The following is a 25,815-nucleotide window of genomic DNA, read 5'->3' as shown; positions in this document are numbered from 1 at the left end:
CAAATTTGTTCTACTCAATTTTTTTGTATTATGATTGCAAATTAAAATAGTTGTAAGCATAAAAACGTTTCTCCATTTCTCTCTATAACTGTTTTCAATAAACAATGTGTGAGATTTGTTTTGAAAAAATCATCTCTTGCTAGGCCTACACCTGTCATTGCAGCACTTGAGGCTGAGGAAGGAAGATCACAATATTAATATTTACATCAGTCTAGGCTGCATAGTCAGTTACAGGGCAGCCTGGTCTCCACAGCAAGGCCCTACCTCAAAAAAAGCCCATTATTTTTTTCTATGTTATATTTGTGTCTATTGAATCTAATATTGAAGAGGAGCATGCATTTTGCGTGCCTCTTTTTTAAGTTGAAAATTTCTTCTTACTGGTTTTATAAAAGTGATCACTCTCTGGGGAGTTTCTTACAAACCTGATTTTTCACCATAGATAGTTTGAGGAGCACTATTCTATGCTATCCACTTGATTTATGAACTCTTAAAAATAAGATGAGTAACTTTTATAAAAACTGATGTAATCCTTATAAGATTTTCTTCCCTATAAAACAACGAAATTCTGTCACACAAGGCATCATGTAAAATACCTTTGGAGACAGGTTAAAAAAATAACCATCAATTTTCACATTCACTGTCTGTCACTCGTATCCATAATCACAGTGTTAGAGGTGGACCGTGTCACAGAAGATGTGCCTTCTGGATCACGATGCCCACCAGAGAAGATAATACAGACCCTGGAGAGGGTAGAGGCAGTGTAGAGGCCCTTGAAGACTTTATTCTGAGTCACTTTCACTTTTTCACTTTTTCTGAGAAAAATATTGTTGATTGACTATCGGACCTCATGCTTGGTAGGCAAGCCCTCTACATCTTGAACCATGCTCCTAATCGATTTTGTTTGTTTTTGTTGTTGTTTAACTTCCCACATTGGCCTCAAAATCCAGATTCTCTGCCTCCACTTAACCAAATTGCTTGCGATGTAAGAGTGGTAATAGATACCACACCTAGCTGCTTTTGGGATTTTTTTCTTGCTCATCTCATGACATCAGATAATAGGACCTGCCCTGCCCTGACAACCCTGAAAATGGAAAAAGGCTACAATATATTAGCAAATCCTGATCAATCTTGGAGTATAGCCTTTTACACTGCGACTACCAAGACTTGAAAAAGGTAAAAGTATAAAAAGAAGTCCAGTAATAATAACTCAGTGCTTCATATTTTAGGACAAAAATATATAAATACATGCATACTTAAATACATCTTTGTTGAGATATAATTCAAATGAATATGAAATTTAATTTAAATGTATATTTTAATGGTTTTTGTTATTCACAGAATTCTGCAACCATCATCACGATCTAAGTTTAAAACATTTAAATAAAGACACTTTAATACATTGACATTTGTGTACATATAAACCATGCACGTGTGTATTGTTTTATTGAATACCAAAATGAACCTATGATCACTTTAGAGAGGAATTAATATAAGGAACTAAGCTCCTTGTACCTCTGTCGGTTGCTCCAGAGAGGAGTTGAGGATTCTCTTTGCCCCCTCAGAGGTAGCTGGAGTGAGCTGCTCTCTTCTCCAGCTACGACACTTCCTGACTGTAGGTAGCACTTGGCTGCTAGCTATGCTTGACCTAGTCTTGGTCAGTGGAGTTTGTAGCTTCTCAATGTTCATTCTTGTCTGGTTGCAACTCCTAATCCGCTTTTGAGGCAGTCACAGAACACCAGATAATGATTTTACCTCCCACTAGCATGGATTAGGTTCAAAATGGTTGTCTACAGGAAAGATCTGTGTGCTCCTTATCTTTTTCTGTATTCTAAATCCTAAATCCCTTGAGCTACTTCTACTTCCAAAGTGTGGCTTTTGCTCTGCTCTCTCTCTCTCCCCACAATTCCCACCCTTCTCTTGGACTCTTTAGGAACTCCAGTTGCCACTCTTGGAAGGGCATCTGAGATTAACTGTATTTGATGAGCTGTTATTATTTTAGTGACTAGACATAGAGCCAAAGAAGTATATTTTCAGATGCAAATAGTTTGTTCCTTCCCAAGTGCTTCACTCCAGAGGGTCACAGCCACCAACCACAGCCTATGTGGAAGCCTTCATGGATTAAGACAATAAATGTGTTCATCTGGAAAGAAGGAAGAGAATGGGAATGTTATTTTATTGGAAACCCCAAATGATTTAAAAATAAATTTAAGGAAAATACAGCTCCCTAAGGTAAACTTTCCTATGAAAAGGCAAACATCATAAAAATGTGGTCTCTGTTTCAGGTATTCTGGAAACAAATTCACTTTCAGGGTTGGGAGAGCTAGCCCAAGCATCCACAGAATTAAGGGCTGAATCCTGTGTTTGAGGCTTATGTGGTACTTTCCTTCCTCTCTCAAATAGTTTTTTTCTGTCTTACGGAACTTTTAAGGTTGGAATTTTGACCCTGATAAATGACTAACTGGTGCTTCCACTAACATGTATTTAAGTAACTTAGAATTTGCAAATGTTAGACAAAAGCCTAGCGGTTTGCCCTTTTCTTGCCTATAGGGAGAAACTGATGGTTCAACTAAATCATGTCGGGAATTTTGATAACAGAAAATTACAGCCTAATCAGAGCTCTTCCACAATTTTTGAGCCCTCACCATGACTGGGGATAGAATGAGCCTGCCCTAAACTCATAAAGACAGTGTCTCGTGAGTAGAGACAACTGTTAAGCAGCTATGGTATAGCTTACCTATGTTAGACAAGTATTGAGGCCTGGGAAAGTTCATGGCAGAGGAAGTAACATCTCCATGGCAACTATCACTCTCATGTCATTCTCAGAAGTAGTGATTATTTACTTCACTGCTTAATTCTTGGATCAATGGACACCACTACAGAATTCAAACCGAGAAGCTCTTAGAAAAGTGCAAAACAGAAATGCTCCCTCAACAACAGAATTGAATTGCATATCTAAACAAAAGCAAACTGACCGTTTTTCTCAGTTTTCTTTGTTCTCTACCACGTTGGCACTGGTACCTACTCTGATGGTAAGATTTTCATTTTAAAAAAGTAAAACATCTACAATTCTTCTCTATTATTAATATATACTGTCTTTTCTGAGTGATGAATTCAGACAAGTAAAGTATCCCTGTCTTTATTTTCCATCATGGTCGGTCATAAATCCTGGAAGCTAGAAGTGATAATGTGGTTTGGCTTTGGGTAATTGTGCTGGCTAGAGCTCTAGATGTTCATGTCTCCAGTTTTATTGTGTTGGGAAGACAGACAGCTCTTCCAAGTTGCTGATGGAGATGCTGGCGGTGGCCCAGCTCTCTTGGGTGATGATATGTGGAGTGCTTACTCTCAGGGATTGCTTTCTTTTGGACAGAAATTTCCTTCATGGCAGTGTGTCCATCACTTGGAAGGTCATGAACAAAATACAAGTATTCCTCTTCTCTCCAGCAGTTACTGGGAGGGTAGGAGTAGGAGGGGTGGGAATGAACACATTGAATTTAAGAGCATAAAAGAAAACAAGTGAGTCATCTTAAATGCATACACATGAGTTCAATCTCCTTCACTCCCTTCTGCTTCCCTTCTTCACTCCTTTCCACATGCACTCAACAAACATCTTATATGCCCAGAACTACACTGGACATCATGAACGTCCTAAAGGAGTTCACAGTATGGCACAGGAAATACTAATGTAAAGACAAATTTAGAGACAAGTGTCAGTTTTGATGGGGGTATGTTTAGGGTCACATTAGCTGCTATAATAATAAACTTCAAATATTCAATGACTTAATGCAACAGAAGTTATTTCTCAGATAACAATGTAAAGCAGATGTTCCTTATCTTCGGGAGGCTTTTCTCTGTGTAGTGATAAAGGATTCAGGCTTCTCTCTTGGGGTGTGGCTTTTCTCTCTGTGTAAAATCATTTCTGGCCCTTAGAGGTAGTGAAGAGGGCATGTAAGCCACTTCCCAGAAACTCTACTTTTGTTCATTTTCCATGGGTGAAAACTTGTCACATGACCCCAGCTAGAGGCAAAGGATGCTGGAAAACGCAGTCTCTGATCAGGTAACTGCATTCCACAGTAATGGAAGGAACTAGAAGAACAGTAAGCCACAAGGAAAACAATATCTCTCTGTCTCTCTGTCTGTCTCTGTCACTCTCTCTCTCATTCTCTTTTTTTCTCTCTGTCTCGCTAACCTTACCCCCAAATAATATTTTAGATGCTATTGAAACACTGAGTAGGGAAAACACCTGGTGGAAACACAGAGATAAGCTACAGAGGACATCAAAATTTGTGAGTCCAAAGATTGAAATACAAGCAGGCCCAACCTTTTAATTAAGAAAACATGATAGTGTTTATGTCACGTCTCATTTTCAAACCTTCCATGACAGTGTAATTTGGCTCATTTTCTTTTTTTTTCTTGAAGGGATCATAAAAATTAAATCTAAAACAAATTCAGTTCTTCAGCTAGCAGGTTTGGTTGCCCTTCATGATACCTAATTTACAAAGCTCCATTTAATGGGGACCATCTTCCAGTCTGGGAAATGAGCCACTACCTTGGAAGTCAGGTTTGTTAGCTTTTTTTTTTTTTTTTTTTTTGCCTGAATCCCCTCCATTTTTCTCACAGCCTCAGTGAGCACAGTTTCTTTTCATCCTAATGTGGTAGAGAATAAGATGAAAGGAAAATTTCCTTAATTCAATAGTGAAACTTTCCAGTTGTGAAGCACTTTGAAATACAACTAATTAATAAACACAACTCTCTTCCAAGGCAGTAAGGATTGCGCTTCTCATTTTTCACAGCTGAGAAGGCTGCAGTTAAAATAGGTTGCCCCGGGCTGCACACCTCATCTGTGGAAGAACTTTGAGGCACCAGCCCTGAATTCTCGCAGGATGGCATGTTGCCTCTCTGGAGAGTAATCGGCTTTTATACGGGTTATAGCTAACAGTGACTTCCTCAATGACTCCAGAGTGCCCCTGGCACCAGCTAGGCAATTAGTAATGTTCTTGTCACCGACTCTGAGTAACCCATTAAAGAGAATAAAGAAAAAGTGACTTACTGGATAGCCCTATCTCTCACAAATGCTTCTGGAGACTGGAGAAATGGTTTTGCAATCACAAAACTATTTAGTATGTACTAAACTGGGAATCAAAGATGAAAAGCATTGTTCATATCCGCATGACATTAAGACTTCCAGACCACAATTATCATTGTCATTTCACTGAGAAATTGAGGCCCAGAGTTTGTTGCTCCCAATGGTAATCATGATTGGGTTCCATCCGACTGTCATGATTTTGTCTTGGATCAACAATGAATCTGCTTGTAGATAAATAGCTCTTTTGGCAGCTATTTCAGTGAGAAAAAGCTATCACGAGTGGTATTATGTGCGAGAACTTATCTTGACCATATCTTTTGTGATGGAATTGGTTCAGAATTGTTTCACACAAAGGCTCAATAGCTATGCACATATGATCATATAAAATAATATCCATCGAAATGAACCCCAAGAAATAGACATAAGAAGTTTTTTTTTCTCTTTGTTGCTATTTTTGCTTTCTTTACTTTTAGTCTTGTTAGTTTATCTGTCTTTGGAAGGGAGAGGGGGGACACAGAAAGAGCAGGACAAAGGGTGAACAAACACAGTAGTGATACTAGACACTATGTTGAAAGCGAACTATACAACTTGTGGGTAAGGACCAGAGGAAAACTGGGGTAGAGCAAGAGAAGCGGTGTCACTGTTCAAAAAGAAAGGTACTCATTACCTGACTTATGTAACTATAGCCCCTCCGTCCATCACTTTCACAATAACTATTCATATATATAATATATAATAATCTAGTATAATATATAATAATACATATAATAATATATAATAATATAATAATACATACTGAAGAGTTGCCAATTACCCCCAGTAGTAATGGAATCCGCGGCCACCCTATGAAGCCCAAAATGCTTTTAGTGTACCCACAGTAAAACATTTATTTTACCAGGACTGTATCATAATTTAGTTATGGGGTATAGGACTTGTCATTATAAACATTGAAAGTTGCCAAGGACAGGAGAAGTCCCAAAGAGAAAACATTGATCTTAGAATCTTTGCCTCCATTCTTGAAGTGCATCCTGTTTATGTTACTGAGGGATTGATAGCAATTAATAAATCCAGCCAGGACACTCTGAGTTCTATTTTATTTGTGATTATAGTGGGATTTGATGCTGATGTTACAACATTGCACTCTTTGGTATGAGAATGGCTACATCTTGCAATGTGACTCCTATAACATATACATGACCTATATAATACACAGCATACTTGAAAGACCATATGAAAGCAGATTGAAAAATACTTTATTGTTTTTATATTCATTACATGTTGCAATAATAATGCTTTGGAAATCCTGGGTAAATTATATTGTGCTTTACAAAGCCACTATTAGAACATTTTAAATTCTGTGTGAGGTTCACACATTACTACTGAAAAATAGTCACAGAATGTCAACCTTTGTAAGAATTTCTTAAATATGAAAGCATATTCAATTACTCAGACCCAAAGACTATCAGAAAAATCAACTGTTAGCTTTCCTCACAACAAATGGTATTCAAGTGAAATGGTATTTTCTGACTTGAATAATTAGTCTGTAATGTGTTTTTGCTTCTTCTAGCATTAGAAAAATATGGTAAGGAAAATGGTCTTCCTTTTCTGCTTTTTTTCAGTACTAGTTAATCAAAGAACTCAGTCTCTGTGCCTGCTCGACAAATTCTCACTGAAGACATTCCCAGCCAGGAACTTTCTCTTCTCTTTCTCTTCAGGTTACTGATACATGTCCTCCAGGACAGAACCACCTCACTGCCTCTTGAAAGCCTTCCCACTACCATATTACTTCTGACTGCCCCCATGTCTGGGGGCCTGGGGCTAGAGTAGGTGCTCCTACTGTATGCCATAGCAAAAGTATACTTAACATCTTACTGTTCCTTTCACTTCCTTTTGTCTAGAAACTCTGCACATTTTTATTTTTTATTTTTGTTGTTGTTATTACTACTATTATTTGGGTATATGTCAGGCGTGGGGCTTGAACTCAGGGCCTGGGTGATGTTCCTAAGCTTTTATACTCAAGGGTAGAGTTCTACCACTTGAGCCACAACTCTATTTTCAGATTTTTGGTAGTAAATTAGATAAGAGTTTCATGAGCTTTTATGCCTCTGCTGCTTTGAATCTGAATCCTCAGATCTCAGCCTCCTGAGTAGCTAGGATTACAAGTGTGAGCTACCAGCAATAGGCTATTTCTATTAATTTTAGAAAATTTCCTGTATCTAGTACAATGTTAGAAACCTTTCACAGTTAATTAAGATGTAATGAATAAAAATAATTCTTTAACCAACATTGTTGTTTCAGAACTAATAGTAGTGTACATTTGATTGGCACTTTGTGAAAGTCGTATTAGTTGCCTTCCAAGAGGTTTGGTGGACCATTCTTCCACATTAAAGACACCACATATGATTTAAATATTTTTGAAATACTCTATCTTATGAATCACAATTCTTTAGCCATTCTCCTCAAGAATATTGTGATAGTAACATTGATGACCATGGATTGCTATTAGAAAGTAAAAATAATAATAAGCAAATAACGTGTATTTATATAGCACAAGCCAACCAACTTTGTAGTGGAAAGGGTGCTAGTGATTTACATGAAGCATTTGTTGGGAGTTGAGAAAGTACATATAGAAAAAATTAATGTTAGGCTTTACATAATCTATTGTCCATCCCAAGACAACCTGAGAGGTTTTGATGGACAGGAAGGAAGGAATCCTGATGTGTGAGGGAAGACCCAGGAGTTAGGCCCAGCTGTCCAAGATCCCCTCTTTTCCCATGGCCACCTCCAAGTGGACAAAACCTATGAAAAGCCCAAGTGGCACCACCTCATGAACTTCAAATGGCTTGTCGCTTGTCACTTGTTGCTTGTCAACTGGCTGTCTGCTCACTCAAAAAAGTCTGAGAGAATTCTGTCTTCTCCATGGTGAAGAGTTTCAGCTTAATAATGCCACAGATCTGTTTCACCAGACTAGCTCTGGAAGAAAACTAGTCACTCTGCTTTCTTGATCAATACATTCAATTAAACCTAGTGTATTATTATTGTCTTCTTTTGAGGGAAGTAAGAAATGGCAACATTAAGAAGACACATGTTGAAAATGAACTTTGCAACTTGGGGGGGCGGAGGAGGGGAGGGAGGAGTTGGGAAGGTGGAGAGGTAACGGATGGTAGGGGAAAAAACAAAGGAGGAGGTAACAATCCTAGATAGAAAATGTACTCATTACTCATGTAACTGTAACCCCTCTGTACAGTATTTTTACAATTAAAAAAACATAAAGAAAGAATTTGCCCAATTGTTCGTTTTATATTTTTGTATTGTATATGGGATTTTTTAAGGTTAAGCTAAACATTTTTAAATGCACAGTCACAAATGAAAGAAACAAGAGTATAATGATTTCCTGAAAACTGCAATGTTGAATTCCGAGGCAGTTTCAGAAGATACATTGGTGGTGATTACTCACTGGGCTTTTTTTAGTAGGCAATAACTCCAAAGAAGCAACCTGCGGATATGCCCAACCTTCTCCCATTTAGGTTTAGAATAAGACCCAAGTCAAACAGTGAAAATGTATATAGCTCTATTGGTTCCTTCATGGTTTAATTATATCAAGATAAATAAATTTTACTTACTTTTGTGTAGGCAAACTATCCATTTTTGTCCATTTTTACTGTTTGTTAAAATAACATCCCTCTCCTGCATATTCTTTGCTTGACCCCAACTGACATATTAACCTAAGGTCAAGAGGAGGAGAGTGAAATGACTGAAATGAATGTCTTTACTAAAATACCAATAAATTTTGTCACACTCAAGGGAAAAAATAATTTTCCCAAGGAGAGAACCACGGTGGGGATCTTGGAGACAAGAGTCTAGAGAATTTTCCACTGCACCACACTGCATGGAAACCCCTCAGGAAGATCTCCCTGGCCTCGTTTACTTTATGATACAAGCCCAAATGTTTCCAGAGACACGATGTGTGGTCACTTTGCCTCCCATGGACATGGTAACCTTGTGCAACTCCGTGGGCTTGTTCTCCTTGAGTCAACATGATTCCACAGACCAAACAACCACAGCAAGTCTAGCAGGCGCCTGTGCTGCTGGAGCCACTATGCTGCCCAGCATTATTTAAGTTTTCATTCAAACCTCCTTTAGGGTGACTTCCATGCACCTGCAGTGCCCATTCAAGAAGATCAACAAATGGCTGAAGACAGATTTCTCAGCCAGAGGAAAGAATTATTACCTTACCATCAGTCTAATGAAAACAGAGGTGAAATACCAACCTGCGCTAGATAAACAGCACACGGAGCCATCCATCACGCTCAGCCGTGCTGAGCAGAACACCCTAACCGACTTCACCTGAATGCTGTGTCTAGCTCAGACAGGCGCACACAGCATCTGGGAGCTAAGACCTTTCCCCACAAGTTTCTGTCAAAATAAAGACCTGGACAGGAATCCTTTAAGCCCTTCCTTTTCCCAATCTAAATTTCTTTTTCTCACTCTGGCCACAGATAGCAGTAGCTTCTTACTGGCTTATATTTCACCTGCATGCTTTGTTCACTCTTTTTCCTGTTCTCTGTGGTTTCTCCCTTTGGATCTAGTCATCACCCCACTGCTGGTGGCAGCTCTTGCTCAAGACCTCCTCATTGATTCTTTGCATATCCATTCACCTAACAGAAATGCCTACCTGATCACTCTGGGCATGGAGCACAAAGTAACTGTGCAAAGCCTAGGGGAGAAGATAGAAATCTCAAATAAGAAAAGACCTTTCCATGGCTTTACACATAGATCATCACCCATTTTGCTTTCACAGTATTCTGTGTGGTGGTAGTGTGGGGGGGGAGACACTATTAAAACTCATTTCAAAACAAGAAGCCATGACTTGGGTAGGTGTCACTAAAGTCATAGAAGAAAACTAGGACCTTGCGTATTCTTTTAACATGTGATTATACTGAGGTTTACTAACTCAATTTACTGATTTCCTTTCACCCTATCAGACTTCTTTGGTCCTGTTTTCAGATTTCTCCTTTGTCTCAGAAATCTTAAAACCAAATCTTGTGTAAGATCTACCAAGTTAGTTGCAATAGAAGACTCCCTACCTGACTATCCTCTTCTATCTTTTTTTTTCTTTTAGAAGTCAGTACATTGATGGGCTCAGGGAATCTAGGCAGCTTGTTACATGAGTACTGAACTATAGTAGAAGCTTTTAGGTGTGGCTATAACAAACCGAGTGTCTGGGATAAATAAAAGCAAGTGGTTACTGTTAAGATCCAGGTGGATTTTTTTTGGGGGGGGGTGGGTTAGGGATTCTTAATCCATGCATTCTGAAATCTATGCTCAGTGATCTGTTCCATCCAGCAGCAGTGATTCTGGCAGACAAAGTGACATTCCTGCTTCTGGCAGTGTAAGTAGATGGAAACAGGTGAGAATCAGTTCTTCATACTGAGCATGATCAGCATTGTCACGATCCATAGTCATTCATCACTCAGGGCAGTAGCCTACAGTTTATTGGTGGATACAGAGTAAAGCAGTACTGTGTTCTCCACTGCTTTGTCGTTAATAGTTACCTCTAGTGAAAAGAAATTAAATAGAACATTCTAGAAACAAGCCGTTCCTATGTTTTCAATTGTGTACCCTTCTTAGTAGTGTGATAACTTCTTGTACTGTCTGTTGTCCATCCAGTATATGACTTAGTCCTTTGGTCAGCGTATTCACACTGTATGCATACATACATACATACCTGTTAGTCATTAGAAGTCATCTATGTCATCAGATTGACTGTCACAGTGTCACATGCTTGTGTCTAAATACAGCTTATTTCACTCAATAAGGGTTTTAAAGCACAAGTGTGATGATGCTGACAATAGAAACATGCCAAAGGGAAGCCATGAAGTGTTTTTTTAATGTGAAAAGGTGAACATTCTTTACTTAAGGAGAAAGAACATCAGATGTTGAGGTTGCTAAGATCTACAGCATGAATGGAGCTTTTAGCCATGAATTTGTAAAGAAAAAGAAATTCTTGATCATTTTTCCTTCCACTCAAACTGCCAAAGTTAAAGTTATAGTTATATAATAATACAGGATAAGTGTCTCATGAAGATGATTAAGGCATTAAATTTGTGTATGTATAAATAGGCTCAGTACTATTCTCAGTATCAAATATCCACTATGGGTCTTGAAATATGTATCAGGATCACTGTTTATAAGCCATCCTTCCTCAGCAGTTTCTTGTTCCTTCTATCATATGCAATCTGCATAGAAATCTCACTTGGCCCACATTGCAAAGCTTGAGCAACAAACACATCAAATGCCAATATTGATTTTATTTTTACTTTCCAACCCTACTTAGTATAAAGCACAATGAATGTTTACAAAGAAAATGTAACTATTTCAAATGTGAATTAAATGCTTCAAAAATTGTTAACACATTCAAATGCACTGTTCTTAGTAGCAACAAAGCCAGAGAGCTGATTTTTTTATATTTCCAACTCAACTGTACTCATAAATACTTGATTTTGTAAAGGTTCACAGTCTAAACCACCAAATACCTACCAATGTTTGGATCATTTTCCAGGAAAAAATACATTCTGACTTTCATTGTTATCATAATGATATTGACAGCACAGATCCCAAACCTGGAGTAAAATTGTTAAATTGAGGACCATATTGATAGCCTCCTTGAGTTTTGCAAGATGAACACCTGTAGTCTCAGTAATCTGAAAAGAGAAGCATGGATGGTATTGGAGGATATCCTATGCAGCTTGTGTTAAAATCATGACATTGCAAGTTATTCCCCTTCGCCCAAACACACACATACACAGCACTCTACTCCGTTCTGGTAACAGAGGTACCCACTTTCTCAGATAATTCTAAACGAATTGCAGAAAACTGCCTTTCTGATGACTTATTTTGTGTTGCAGTGCAGCTCACTCAAGGTCGCACACTATCTCTAGCTTGGGCTTTGCTAGAATAGATATGTTTTACAAATTCATATCTTAATATATGAATGAAGATGACCTTAAAAAAAAGCTGGGGATGATGAAAAACCATGGTTAAAAAATGTTTTGAGAAATACAAATGCAAATAAAGTTCAACTGTCATTGAGACTATCAAAGATTACCCCCACGCTGGTCTAGATAGAACTGCAGGACGCTATGTTCTTCATGACTTTGTGCTATCCCCTCTTCTTTTTCTGAAGTCATTTTTCCCATAGGATAAGGAAACATTTTGTCTCCTTCTATTAGACTTTTACTTAAACAATCTGCTGTTTAGAGATCAATCACTTGTCCTCTTTTTAAGTTTCAGAAAGACATCCCGCTGTCATCCCCAAGGACCATCTGCCATTCATTTCCATCGCTTCTATCCTGTACACTTAGTGGAGGAATAAACTTTTAAATAATCATTATTTTCCTGAAACTGTGACTAATCTCATTAGCATGTCACCCACCATGGCTGGTTCATGAAATGTGAAATGATAAGAAAAGCTGAGGTTTTGGACTTTTCTTCTGTGGTTATGAAACTTGGATGTAATCCAGCTGTCAGGTCAAAGACAAACTTCACCTGTACTGTTTCAGATCCATCATGCATGGGAAATGGAAAGATAAGGTTACACCCAGTGAGGTGCTGAAACATGGGAAATGGAACCGCCCCGAGGGCCATGTTAATTAAAGCAGAGCTCTGCCAAGCAGAGCTTATCAACCGAAAGGACCGTGGACTCCTCAAATGTGCACAGTTCAAGATCAAACCCAGCAAGCCCTTGCCTGTGGCTGACAGTCACTTGGAGGACCCATTTGAGGCACAACCTGAACTTTGTTGGCACTCATCCAAATGCCTACAGTGGACTTTGATCATGTAGTTCTAAGTGTCCTAGGATTTTAGACCAAATTGAGGCTCAACTACCTTTACTATGACAGAGAGAGATTAGAGGAAAGCCCAAATTTTCAATCCCATACCAGCACTGTCTTGAGATATAGTCAATGCCTCAGAAACTTTCTTTGAACCACAGATCAGAGCAGAAGCACCATCATCTGTCTTATTGTGGCTTCTAAGATATTATGTCTTTTCACATTTCTCCTGTGTTATTAAGCACATAGGTATAATAGCTTTATGTATAGTATCACTTATTTTTCTAGTACATTTGTATTCTTTAGGCCATATTTTGAGCTATGCCAGTCATAGAATTTTAATATGGAGTAAACATAATGAAGATTTGGACAAACAAAATGAAGATTTGTTTTTCTTTGGTATGACAGAGTTCAAACCAAATCCTAGACTGAAAAGCTGTTCTCACAATCAGTTTTATGGTTTTGATGGTTATGGTGTTGGTACAACCCTTACTTCTTGTGTACCTTGGCCTTGGGAGGTTCCATTCATAGGGTCTGTGGCTGGCTGGAAGCCAAGTGTTGAGAGAAGGGAAGCTGATGCTTGTGGTCGTGCTGATGGAGAGCGGGTGGCCTGGGGAGTCATCTCGTGTTGAGTGACACTCTGCACCTTAGCCTGGGCCAGATGTGCTACCCAGCAGGGATCTGTGAAACCACATGTCATGACCTCTGGAGTCTAGCAACACAGAGGTTTCGTAAGAAAAGAACTCCTTTCATGGAATCCCCTTGCTGGCATGTCTGATACTCACTGAGTAATTATATATGATGCTAAATATCACCTGATGAAATATTACTTTAATTGTTAACCATACTTGTACAGATGTTCTTTGACATACAATAAGGTTCTATCCCAATAAGCATATATAAGTTGGAAACTTCAAGCCAAAAGGAGTTTTGGATGTAGCTCAGCGGTAGAGCACTTACCTAGGACAGACGAATTCTGAGTTCAATCTCTACTACTGTTTTAAAGAAGTAAAAAATGCATTAATAGATTTAATCTGCCATAGTTCAGCCTAACCTATCTCAACATACTCAGAACACATTAGCTTATATTTGGCAAAATCAGCTAACCAAATGTTTATTTTATAGAGAGTATATTGCACCAAATATTATCTTGGAAAACAGATGAGAAGCATATTTTTACATCTTTATACAGATAAAAAAATTAAGTCAAACTACTTCATGATTGTGGCAGCCAAAGAACAATGGATTAGCACAACATAAAACCATAACTATTTTCTATGCTGTTGCTATTAGGTTTTCACTCATCCCTTACCTTCCTCTGTGAAGGTGGATTCCAAAACCAAATGTTTTATGAACTGAAGTTTCTTCTTGTTCCTTCACCTGCATCCAAAGGCATCTTATGGGGTCCTATGCTCTCTCTGTGACATGAAGACTTCTGCATTTTGCATCAGATCCCACATCAGAATGGTGCTTGATTTTCTTTTTTTGGTTGGTCATGGGGCTTGAACTCTGTGCCTGGGCGCTGTCTCTCAGCACTTCAGCTAGCTAGCACGCTGTCACCACTGTGATAGAGCCACAGTGACATGTCCAGCTTTTTCTGTTTATGTGGTGCTGAGGAATCGAACCCAGGGCCTTATGCATGTGAGGCAAGTACTCTACCACTGAGACACCTTCCCAGCCAGGTGCTTGATTGTGTAGGGATCTTTTGACTATAAGCTTATGATAGCTGAATTTTGTTTCTTGTTAAATTATTGTACTATTAGAATTCACTGCAAGAGCCTTTGAATCAGAAAACAGCACAGCCTAGTCTATACATGTCTTCCAGTCGAAGTACACATGTTAAATAATAAGAAACCACCCTTCTTCTACCTTTTACTTCAGTGTGCCTCCTTCCTGTCCTGCCTCCTGCTTTCTACGTCTTGCTCTTTGGGCTTCAGCCATCCAGTTGGCCCCCTTAGTGTTCCTGAGGCGCAGCAGTTGGGCCTTTGCGCTTGCTGCTTCCTCAGCCTGACTGCTCTTCTCATCTGACTGCATGGCTGCCCCTTCTCTTCTTCTGTCTTTGTCCAAATGTCCCTACCCCAGTCACTTCTCTTCCTTTCCTTGTTTCATGTTTCTCTTAAGTCCTTATTGCTGTACTCTAAATACATGCATACTATATATTTTATTTTTAGCTCATTTTAGTGACTATCCCCATAACCAGAGTGTGAAGATAGAGAATTTTGGTTTGTTTTGTTCCCTACTGCATTAGAGTACAGCTGGAAGTGTTTAATATGAATTTCTGAATTAAAGAAAAATGATGAAATGAGTGAGTGAATGAGAGAATTAAGGCCAGGCTCTCTATTTGTAATTTATAACCATGTCAAGCATAATTTCTCACAGTAAGAAGTTTATAGTCTCATGCAAAAGACAGATATTAAGTAACTAAAATAAAAATAGATCCACAAAACACCTGCACAACATGTTTGTAGTACTTTGTTCATACCAAAACTTGGAAAAATGGTAGATGGATAAACTGTGGTATATCCAGATAACAGACTATCTATATGACAAAAAAGAAACACAAGCTATCAAGCCATGGAAAGACACAGAGGAAATTAAAGTACATATGACTAAGTTAGTGAAAGAAGCTACATACTGTGTCCAACTCCAGGACCCTAGGAAAAGCAGAACCATCGAGACAGTGGAAAGGTCAGTGGTGCCCATGAGTTAGGGAAGAGGAGGAATAAACAGATCACCGGGAATTTTTACAATGGCAGTGAAACTGCTCTGTATGATACTATAATGGTAAATGTAGAAACCTATAGAAGGTCAACGCTGAGCATGGACCCTGGGTGAAAATGATGTGATAATGTTTGTCCATCAACTGCAGTCAATGTACTGCTCTGGTGGGGGATGTTCATAAGAAGAGAGGCTTATATATGTGTGAACAGAGGGGGATCTCTGTACTATCTGCTCTGTTTGGTGGTGAAATTTAAAATGCTCTACAAAACAGAATAAAAATAAATGCTTAATTTGTTAGCAAAATCCAAGTGTCTCCAAGATAACTAGTTTGGACATTAAAAAGGCAGTATACAGGGCTGGGAAGGTGGCTCAGTGGTAGAGTGCTTGCCTTGCATTCATGAAGCCCTGAGTTCGATTCCTCAGCACCACATAAGCAGAGAAAAAAAGCCAGAAGTGTGCTATGGCTCAAGTGGTAGAGCACCAGCCTTGAGCTGAAGAGCTGAGGGACATCGCCCAGGACCAGAGTGCAGGCCCCACAACAGGATCCAAAAAAAAAAAAAAAGGCAGTATACACACTATGAGCAAAATGCTTACTGCATACACACTATGAGCAAAATGCTTACTGCAGGGGCCCTGTGAAGGCCAAATCTGTGACACATCACTTGGTCCCCTGCAGAGGTGATTTATAAACCAAGTCCTGGGCTCTGTGTGAAGAACCAAGGTAAGAGAGGAGTTGGATCTTAAGGAAGGAGAAGGACCTAAAAGAAGGAACCCAGTCTTGAAGTTTTGACAGCAGTCTCTGAAAGACTGAGCCTGGGAGGTGTTGTTGTTGTTGTTGTTGTTGTTTTTAGCAGATGGTATGATCCAAATTGGATTTTAAAAGATTTGAGAGAAGTAACACCTAAGGCTAAAATGGAGAAGTAGAACTCACTGTGCACAGACAGTCCAACCCATCCCTGTGAAAACTGGCCAACTTTCAACAAACAAAAATAGAAAGCACATGCAGCATGCAAATGAGATAATGGCTTGGGATCACTGGAATTCCAGTAACACACTAAGCCCATCCTAACCTGGCTATCTTTTCTTGAACATCTGCCTTACTGGCAGAGAGATATATATACATATACATACACACAGATAGATAGATAGATTGATAGATAGAGAGATATAGACATATATAGATATATATATATAGATAGATCTCTGTCTCTCTCTATCTCTCTGTCTCTGTCTCTCTCTGTCTCTGTCTTTCTTTGTTCTTTTTTTCCCATCCAGGCAAAGCTACTCACCCTTCACAAAGACAGTTGTAATTGCCTCCTCCAGAGATCCATTTTGCAGTTCTTTCTGTCCTTGGGGCTTTCCTTTGATCTCCTGAAGTCCTAAGGTACACAGTACACACTTCAGTTTTTGATGGTCCACCTTTCTGAATAACCTTATTACCCCAAGCAGAACATCTTCTCCTCGCTAACAAGAACAGCACACCCCACCTACCCCCTCCCCACCCACACAGAAATGGGATGAGAACACATAATGTTCTCTCCACATGTGCCAATTAATTTAGGTCCAAATCACTGAGTAGACCCTGGGACCCTGCACTAGCAGAAGGACTCTTTAGAGAACGCCTAGGTCTGTGAGGAAAGCCAGGGAAAGAACTGAAATTTATTATCTGGCTATAATTTAGTCGTGACCCTCAAGTTTTCCCTCCCTTCTAAAATAAATCAGAAAGCCTTCTAAGATGATTGGACATTTTTTACAACAAAAATAAAAAATAAAAGAAACAAAAACAGACATTTCAAATATTCTCCTAAATTAGGCGATTGCCACCTTCGCATGGGCGTGCGCGTGCGCGCGCACGCGCGCGCGCACACACACACCCCCTCTATCCATTAGCACCTAGAAAAAACAAATAGTGAATTTGGCCAACTGAATAATAGACAAATCTCATTCATGGTCAGTATTAATTCAGAAAAATGGGTGAAATAATTAAGAATGGCTCTATTTCTGGATGTGATGGGATTCTTCTCCCTTGCCTCCCCCTCTTCTTCCTTATATTGGAAATTTAAACAGATTCATGAATGATGACTTGCTTTATGAAGTATGCCAGTGTCTTTTCATTGGCTGACAAGGAACACTCAATGGATTTATATAAAATAGTGAGCGTTAATCTGCAGTTTCAAACTCTCTATCATTGTAAACTATCATTTAGGTGAAAATTTGATGATGTTTTCTTTGCTAGAGAAGTGGCAATAAATGGATTCCACATTACTGATCCAAATCAAGAAGCTTGTCATGGATTACAGTGTGCATGTATGTAAACATGATAGTGGGCCCCCTCTACTATGTGGCAATTAGCCCTAGTTTACTTTGTGTTTCACTCAGGGCAAAGAGGATGCCAATCACATAGCTTCTCCTACAGGAGTGACAGCACTTCTTTTCTAGGTCCTTATGTTCAAGAGTTTATAACTTGGCTATAAAAACCAATTACAGGATGAATCTTGGCATATAAAACTCACTTCCCAGAAGAATTTTTTTAATATAAATGAAAGGGGGGAAAAAAACCTCCCCATGCTTTGCCATTTGTACATTCCCCATAGGCCCCAGAATGAATTAGCAAATCTTTTCCCCTAATCTTATAGAAATTAAGTACTTCTGGGCTTTTGGGTCAGTTTTTAACCGGACTTGTCTGGTAAAGGTTATCACTTAGAATAAAAAGAATTAAATTCTTTTGGGCTATAACAAAATATTTTCCTTCAGGTGAAGGTAGCGGAGGGAAGGCTGGCTCACACAAATCTCAAGTTTGAGTCCATGGCTATGTTTTCTGAGAACAAACAAGATGTAGTGCTGTGCCTATGCTTTCAGCTGCTCTTTCTTGTCCTTGACCAACTTTAGGTCTACAACTTCAGGAAATGAATAACTTGTGAGTTCAAAGACTCAGTCTTGTTTACCCTTTGCAACTGCTGGATCAGACAGTTCCTGACTACAAGCCATGTTCCAGATAACATTATACCACTTAATACCAACATCAATACTTCAAAGAGGCACTAATTATTGCCTTCATTTTACAAATGAGGAAAGCAACACTCAGACCAGATAAGTAATCTGTTATAGGGCAAACGTGGGGCTGAAACCAAACCCAGACACAAGGCCAAAGGTTAGATCTGTCTGTATTCTATTTAGTCATAACTGAGGAAGGTCTTGTTAGATAAGGACCATTTAATAAATAGCACAGACTACTCACAGTCAAATATATATTCCAAAGGGCTTAAATTTGCAAGTGTTTTTGATGACAATTGCTAGAGCTTTGCAAAGCTGGGTCTAAGCAACACAAGCAGGTCCAGTTTTGTCTATATTGTCTTTGTCAATTTCCCTGGTCATCTTCAATTTATTCAAAATTTACATTATGCAGTCAATTGATTATGATAGTTACTAAGTAGTATTAGCTCAAAGCTAAAAGTACATTACTCTCAAAAGACAAATCTCATACAGGACCTGGACTGAGCTAGGCGAAGCTCCACGGGTTACCCTTAACTGATGACTCATATTTATGTAAGGTGAACCTATCCTTATACAGCTGCTATTTATTAAAGTTTGATCTAGATCAGATGTCCCTGGGAAATTTAGTAGTAAAAATCCAATTCACCAGGTTATAGTGTTTTTTTAATAGTCATATTTTCTTCTCATGGTTAATAATTTTAATTGAAAGAGAAAGGAAGAAAAAAATCCTCAAAAAACATACAAAAAGCTTGTACTATCTTTCATCTGTTTTTAGTAGTAGGTATATTTCTTATCATAAGCCAAACAGGAAGAGAATGAGTCATTTTCTGAATCTGGCATGCAGTCTGCAACAACATTGATGATATAATATCAATCAGGATGATATGTTATCTTGTTATCATTATATAAATATTATTTTCTAAGCCTTAATAAGATGCTTGAGATTTTAAGATGAATGGTTTTAAAGTCTAAATCTACATTTATGCCAAATTCATAGGACATATTTGTCATAATTGTTCTTGTCCCTTGGGTCAGCAATACAGTTTATAATCATCATAAAATTTCATTCTTAATTCCTTTGCATTTATCAGAAGGAAAATATGGATGGTTATTACCCAATTAAAATACTCCTGATGCTTTTAAGGTAAATGTTATGGGGTTTTGGAGTTTCACTGAAGACAATTAAAAAGCAAAGAGCAGCTGGGTGACTTCAAAGTGGTTTTAAGTGTACCAAGTCTGGAGCTCTTCAGCTGTTCAAGGGTGCCCTGTTCCTACCTGTCTTATTCTTCTATCATCTGTAACTTAATCAAGAAATGATCAGAACGTTTTTCCCAGATGAAAAGTGAGGGAGCAGGTGCCTAAAGGAAGGATTTTCATTCAGAAGCTAAAGAACCCATTGCAATGTTCACACTTGGCTTACAGTTGCTCCCTTCCCAAGCCTATGAGCAAAGCATAAATCTGGAGTCTGCTCTCTTCGCTGGATATTGTATCATTTGTCTAGAGAGGCACAAGAGGGGTGACCTTGGGATGGATGCTTTAGGAAGGTGTTTCTTGGGGTGTTTTCTCCAGGTAATTCTTATATACTGGCTAGAAAGCAACCTTGTGGGTGCCTAGAGCTCCAGGAGAGTTGATTCCGTTACCAAGGCTACAATTTCTTCCAGAGAAATTAAATGGGTCAAAGTGATTAATGTCCACAAAAAGAAAATGCATAAGCATCAATATTGTATTCTAATTCATTATAAAAGGACCACAAAAAAAAACTTAGGCCCACACTCCTTTTTTGGGCAAATTCAATTTCTATCTGGTTTCTTTTTAATTTCTGATCTTAAATTAGAACGAGGTTGATATTTAGTTTTATCTGTTTACAATCACGTATCCATATATGTCCCCCACCCCAAACTCAGAGCGCTGAGTGTATTAGGCAAGCAATTTATCTCTGAGCTTACATCCCAAGCCAAAATAATAATCATTTCATCAAGACATGCATCTAATTCTTTGAAAAGAGAGCTCCTAAAGTCCATAAGCTTCTAAGTATTTAATTAATAATTAGCTAATATTATTAACTTTTCAATGCAAAGATGACTTGTTTGTACTCTGAAAGAGGACAAGTTGAGACGTTGCAGTGGGACACAAAAATTAGTGGGTGTAGTAAAGGCTATCAGTTACTTAAATACTGCAAACAGCTTACATTTGTAAGGTGTAAGTACTGGGACTTGAACTCAGGACCTTGTTTTCCTGGTTGGCCTTTTCACTCAAAGATGGTGCTCTTTAACTTGAACCACAATTTTCAGCTTTTTGGTGCTTAATTGAAGATAAGAGTCTCATGGACTTTCTTGCCTGATATGAGTTTGAAACACCATCCTTAGATTTCATCGACCTGAGTAGCCAGAATTAAAGGTGTAAGCCTTCAGTGTTTAGCTTGCGATGCTATAATTTACAAAAAGTTTTGCATTCATGCATTGGGTTATTGTATATAAATAAATACTAAGCGTAACAATTCAAAATTGTCTCCTAACTCACGTGTGTGTGTGAGTGATGTTCTTTAAAGTAGACAAATTTTCACTAGAAACATCTGATGATAATATCTGCAGCATAAAAAATGATGAAGTGGTTATATATTTTAAAAGACATGAGTTGGCTTACTGGAGGGTTTCACCCACTGTGGCACATTTGGCACTAGTTACTGTGTGTTGCTCTGGCATGCTTTCTAATGCTTGAGCACTAGTTACTCCGGTTCTGGAAAGCTATGAATTTTGATATATTGGTCTCTCATTATGAAAGCTTACCTCTTTATGGCTTGATCCAGGTAAGTGTATGGCTTCAGGCTTTTCTTCTGGGCTCTTTGACCTAAAGGAATGAAGGTTGGAACAGGATCCACAGGCACTGACTTGCCAAAGAGAGTCTTACCCACAGCTTCAGGTAACCCTGCAGTCAGCAAGCTGGGAACTTGAGCCAGGGACCATGGAGTCACTAAGAGTCTCAACTTTTAAGGAGGTTAGCCAAACAGGTGACAGACTGCTACACTTCAAAGACAGGAAATCCCTTCAAACGTTAAATTGTGAGGACACAAAATGACCTACCATCAGGAAAACAGGGAGTTAGTGATTCAACGCCATGTTTGTTCCAGTTTAACGAAGCATGTTTGGTGGATATTAATTGACCCTGACAAACAATACTCCAAGTAGATGACAGCCTTTTCCACCGGAAGCCCACATTTTCAAGATATGTATTTTTTAAAGTTACTTGAGCTCACAGCAGCTTGAAGTTATTGGGTAAAGCCTTTCTCTGGACCAGTTTTTGCCCTTTAAAAAACCCAGTCTGGTTTAAAATGTTCATTTCTTTGGAATGCATAAGAAGATCCATGAAAATGTTCAAAAGTTCCTGAACATCAAAACTAAGGGAAGGTATTAACCTACAGTACAGTATTGCCAAAGGAGCAGATGGAGTGCTTAAGGTCTGAATGATAGCATGGAGGACCCCTACTATCAAGGCATGGGATTCCCAAGTCATTTTCCCAGCTTAGAATGAAAAGTCTAGATGGATCTCTTGTCATCTCCCTAAAGTCCCTAGGGCTGTGGATGTAGCAGTTTGAACCATATGTCAGTGTTAAATTCCTGTCTGATTCACTCAGAATAAAGGAAAGGCTGGGAGTGGTGATGGTGAAGGCGGTAGAGAAATGGCATATGCTGTTTTCTCATTGCAGGGCCTCTGTTACCCCAGTACTTCGAAGAATTACTGGACAAATGTATAAGCAGGAAGGAAATGGATGACAGAAAAGCAATCCCACCTTAGAAGAAGAAGAATAACAGGGTGTCCTTCTGGGTTTACAGTTTCAAAAAAGTGAAAATCTTTAAAAAAGTTGAGATTGGAAAATTCCTGAAAAACAGAGGCTTAACCTACGTTCTGTAGTTTTATCAAATTGAACCTCTCTGAGCAAGGTCAAAGTAAGCTCTGTTTCCCGCTTACAAAGCAAGTCAACTTATTTTGGATGTGTAAGTATAAACTGTGTGCAAGTTTCCTAAGGCAGGCACTTGGGATGAATTATGAATGGAATTAGCCACCTTGACTAGGAATTTCCTCACTTTTACTGGTCTTTAGACAAGAATTTGGTATTATTCATATGTAATCAATAGGATCAACAAATGAAATGCCCTTGCCATAAAACATTGTTTTAGAATGATTTTGCAGTTAAGGAAACTTAAATAGGGACTTCCAATATGAAGACGGTAGTTTTTACTTGCAGGTTTGAAACTGATCTGGAAAAGTGATGAGCTGGCCACAAGATTGCTGTCAGAAACTGAAGTTTAGTTTATATTTTGAAATACAATGTTAAATGTGTGCTTGCTTTCACAAAGCCAATCTTCTTCTCTTATTCATAGCCTTAGTCTCCATAAAAATAAATAAATTGCTATTGGTTATTAAATTTTGAAGTTATGGGTAGAATAATTTAGGTATTCATAAATACAGAACATGAAGAAATCCTTCCAGAGTGCAAAGTACCTTAAAAATTATCATCCAAAAAATGACTTTAAGCTGGCTTAAAGTCAGCTATTAGCTATTTTATAACTTAATAAATATTCTTCTGTATTAACTTGCACTGCTTAAAAATTTTCTTACATATTATCATATCTAAATTGATTTGAAAAGCAATTTGTGTGAAACCAGGATTAATGCCAAGTGTTAGACAGAAATGAAGTTAAATTGTTTTTTACTCCAACAATATATAAAATATATAAAAAGGATAAATATAACATATTTAGCACTTTTCTATGCAGAAAGTGAAATCATGCAGAATCCAATTTTTTAAATCATATAGCTGATATAACTATTTGGAATATTTTTAAGGCACTGATTATGTAATTTTCAAAGTTGAAAATACAGATAAAGCAATTCTGCTTTTTAGAACACTTAAGCACTTAATGATCACAGATTTCAGCAGTAAAATGTGTTTACTAACTCCTTTTCAAGTCCCTCAAACATAAAAAGTAAAAAAAAAATCCTTGTATTTTCTTCATAATACAAAAAGTATCGGTATTTTGATGAAATTTTTACACCTGATTATATCATTTCTACAAGAGAAAATAGCCTGATTTTAAAAAAAATTTTGGAAGGAGGAGGATTGGTATAGGAAAACTACTTTACATGCCCTTATGTCCATTTAAAATATATACATTTCCAAGTTCTTTGTCAAAATGTTTACTCTCATATAGATAGACTACATTTACAGGTTTGAAAATCCCCTTCTTATTAAAGTTTTTGAATGGGGCTGAATTCATCTTGTTTAAAAATTTGAAATGACTGTTCCCAGTAATCCTGTCTAGCTGGAGAGGTAAAAATACAGTAGTTGTCATGTTTAATATTAAAAAAAATACTTTTTTGGAGGATGGATTAATTTTTAATCTGAGGATAAAATAATCCAAGTATAAAGTTTCCTTTTGAACTTTGTAAATCAAGGAAGATAAGGTTTATCATATAATTCTTAGTGAAAAACTTTGAGTTTGAATTATTGAGAAAATCCTAGATGATAAAAAGAAGTATATCTGTAAATCCATAAACATCCCTCACCTACATTTTCAAAGGCAACATGGAGTTACCACTACAGTGGCTGTCTTTAGGGAATGGCTTAAAAGCAAGTGTGAGTGTTGACCACGGCCTCCCAAGGGCAGGCTCCTGGAGTCAAATGGAATTTTGTTATTTATATAGGTTCCTTTTGATTCTGTTTCTATTAGCTTTCTAAGCCTTTGGTAGCAAATGTCAAACCACATTTAAGTTGACTTGTTAGCCATTTTTAAAGCCGGCTGTTCCTGCCTATTTCAAATTCAATGTATTGCTTTGCAAATAGCAAGAAACATTGTCATTTAAAAAATTGTTAAGCACCTTGTTATATAGCATAACAAAAAGACCTACAGCGTGGAGATCTAATTCCTACTGTGAATTTCCTTTGTTTCAAGCTGAAAGTATTAAGGGAACGTTACTTATCCAGACAACTTTGGAGGCTCCATTTGCCCTTGAACTCTGCTACCTTGAAATTAAATGCTTTTGTCATGGGGAAAAGTAAAAGTAAAGATGTCTTCACATGAGTAACCTGTGCAACTTTCTATTGGCGACTATAGAATGGTGAGGAGTGATTTTACCTTACTTCAAGGCTTTAGTAAAATAACTGGAACTGTTTACTTTCTGGCCAAAAAACAAAAACCAAAAACACAAACCAAAAAAAAATGTGGCTAATTCTTAAATGCCGTTTAAAACCTTGGACATCCCTCAGGACAAATGATGCCATGCAACACGTCACTGCCCATTTATTTCCTATTTCACTAACTTCCAATTAACACGCCGACGCCGCCACCAACTCGTCAGAGGCGGCGTTGGCACCATTTTGGAACCTCAAAAGCAAGACGTGGCAACTTGACTCTACCTTAAATTTAACCAACCAAAAATACTCCCACGTTTTCATCCACGGGGTACCCTTAGCCAACATCTTTCTCCCCTAAAAGACGAATCCTTTCCAGACGTTTACAAACCTGAGTGGGGCTTTCGTGGGGGAGGGGAGACAAGACTTGGGTGGGAGCTGCTGGTCTCCAGCGCAGCCGGGCCGGTCTGCCGAGGCGCGGGCCACGCGTCCGAGCCATTTCCTGCCGGTTCCAGGGTCCAGCGCGAGCAGCCAGCATGGAGAGGAAGGCGGACTCCTTTCCCAGGCGGAGGCTCCGCCACGGCCTCCGAGGGAGACTCCCAAGCCGAGGGCCTCGCTAGGCCGGGGCGGCGGCGGAGTGGGTGCCCGCGGAGTGGGGGCGGCGGGAGGCTCCCTGCCCCATCTGCGCCCCTCGGTAGCGGCTCAGAGCCAGACCCGCGGGTACGAGCCCCAGGCGGGCAGCTCAGAGTGGCAGGGGTGTGTGTGGAGGGGGGGTCCCCAGGGTAGCGAGGGACACCCCGAACGCCGGAGAGGGGGCTGGGCAAGGGAAACCTCGCTCTGGAAGCGCGGTGTCCAGTGCGGGAATGCACTTGACCCGCGACGGGGCTGTCGGAGCGCACCGGCGCCTCGCGCGGGGCTGGACGTCCCCCTCGATGGACTCGAGGCTTCTCTGGGTGGAGTGGCTAGTCCCCGGGCACTAGCCCAGGGCGGGAGGGGTAGAGCGGGGGGATCCACCCTGTCCCCCCGAGGTGTAGCAGGGGCCAAAGAGAGCGCAT

General features: G+C 39.0%; 1 protein-coding gene across 1 annotated transcript; it reads right to left on the bottom strand.

Annotated features, from left to right (window-relative positions):
- Nucleotides 1-1,350: 1,350 nt before the first annotated feature.
- Nucleotides 1,351-25,815, bottom strand: LOC138825138 (uncharacterized). The gene is made up of 9 exons (XM_070019900.1): nucleotides 25,812-25,815; nucleotides 25,152-25,709; nucleotides 21,417-21,477; nucleotides 16,926-17,015; nucleotides 13,876-13,910; nucleotides 11,624-11,787; nucleotides 8,707-8,808; nucleotides 2,735-2,873; nucleotides 1,351-2,140 (listed from the first exon to the last, which is right to left on the bottom strand). Exons 1-5 carry the CDS (start codon nucleotides 25,813-25,815, stop codon nucleotides 13,898-13,900), a joined length of 726 nt encoding a protein of 241 aa, XP_069876001.1. The 3' UTR covers nucleotides 1,351-2,140; nucleotides 2,735-2,873; nucleotides 8,707-8,808; nucleotides 11,624-11,787; nucleotides 13,876-13,897.

This window comes from Dipodomys merriami, unplaced genomic scaffold (genome assembly GCF_024711535.1).
Source record: "Dipodomys merriami isolate MVZ:Mamm:240054 unplaced genomic scaffold, mDipMer1.0.p SCAF_1, whole genome shotgun sequence".
Taxonomy (NCBI): Eukaryota; Metazoa; Chordata; class Mammalia; order Rodentia; family Heteromyidae; genus Dipodomys; species Dipodomys merriami.
The sequence above is the reverse complement of the archived record's forward strand: the minus strand, read 5'-3'. Positions and strand labels throughout refer to the sequence as shown.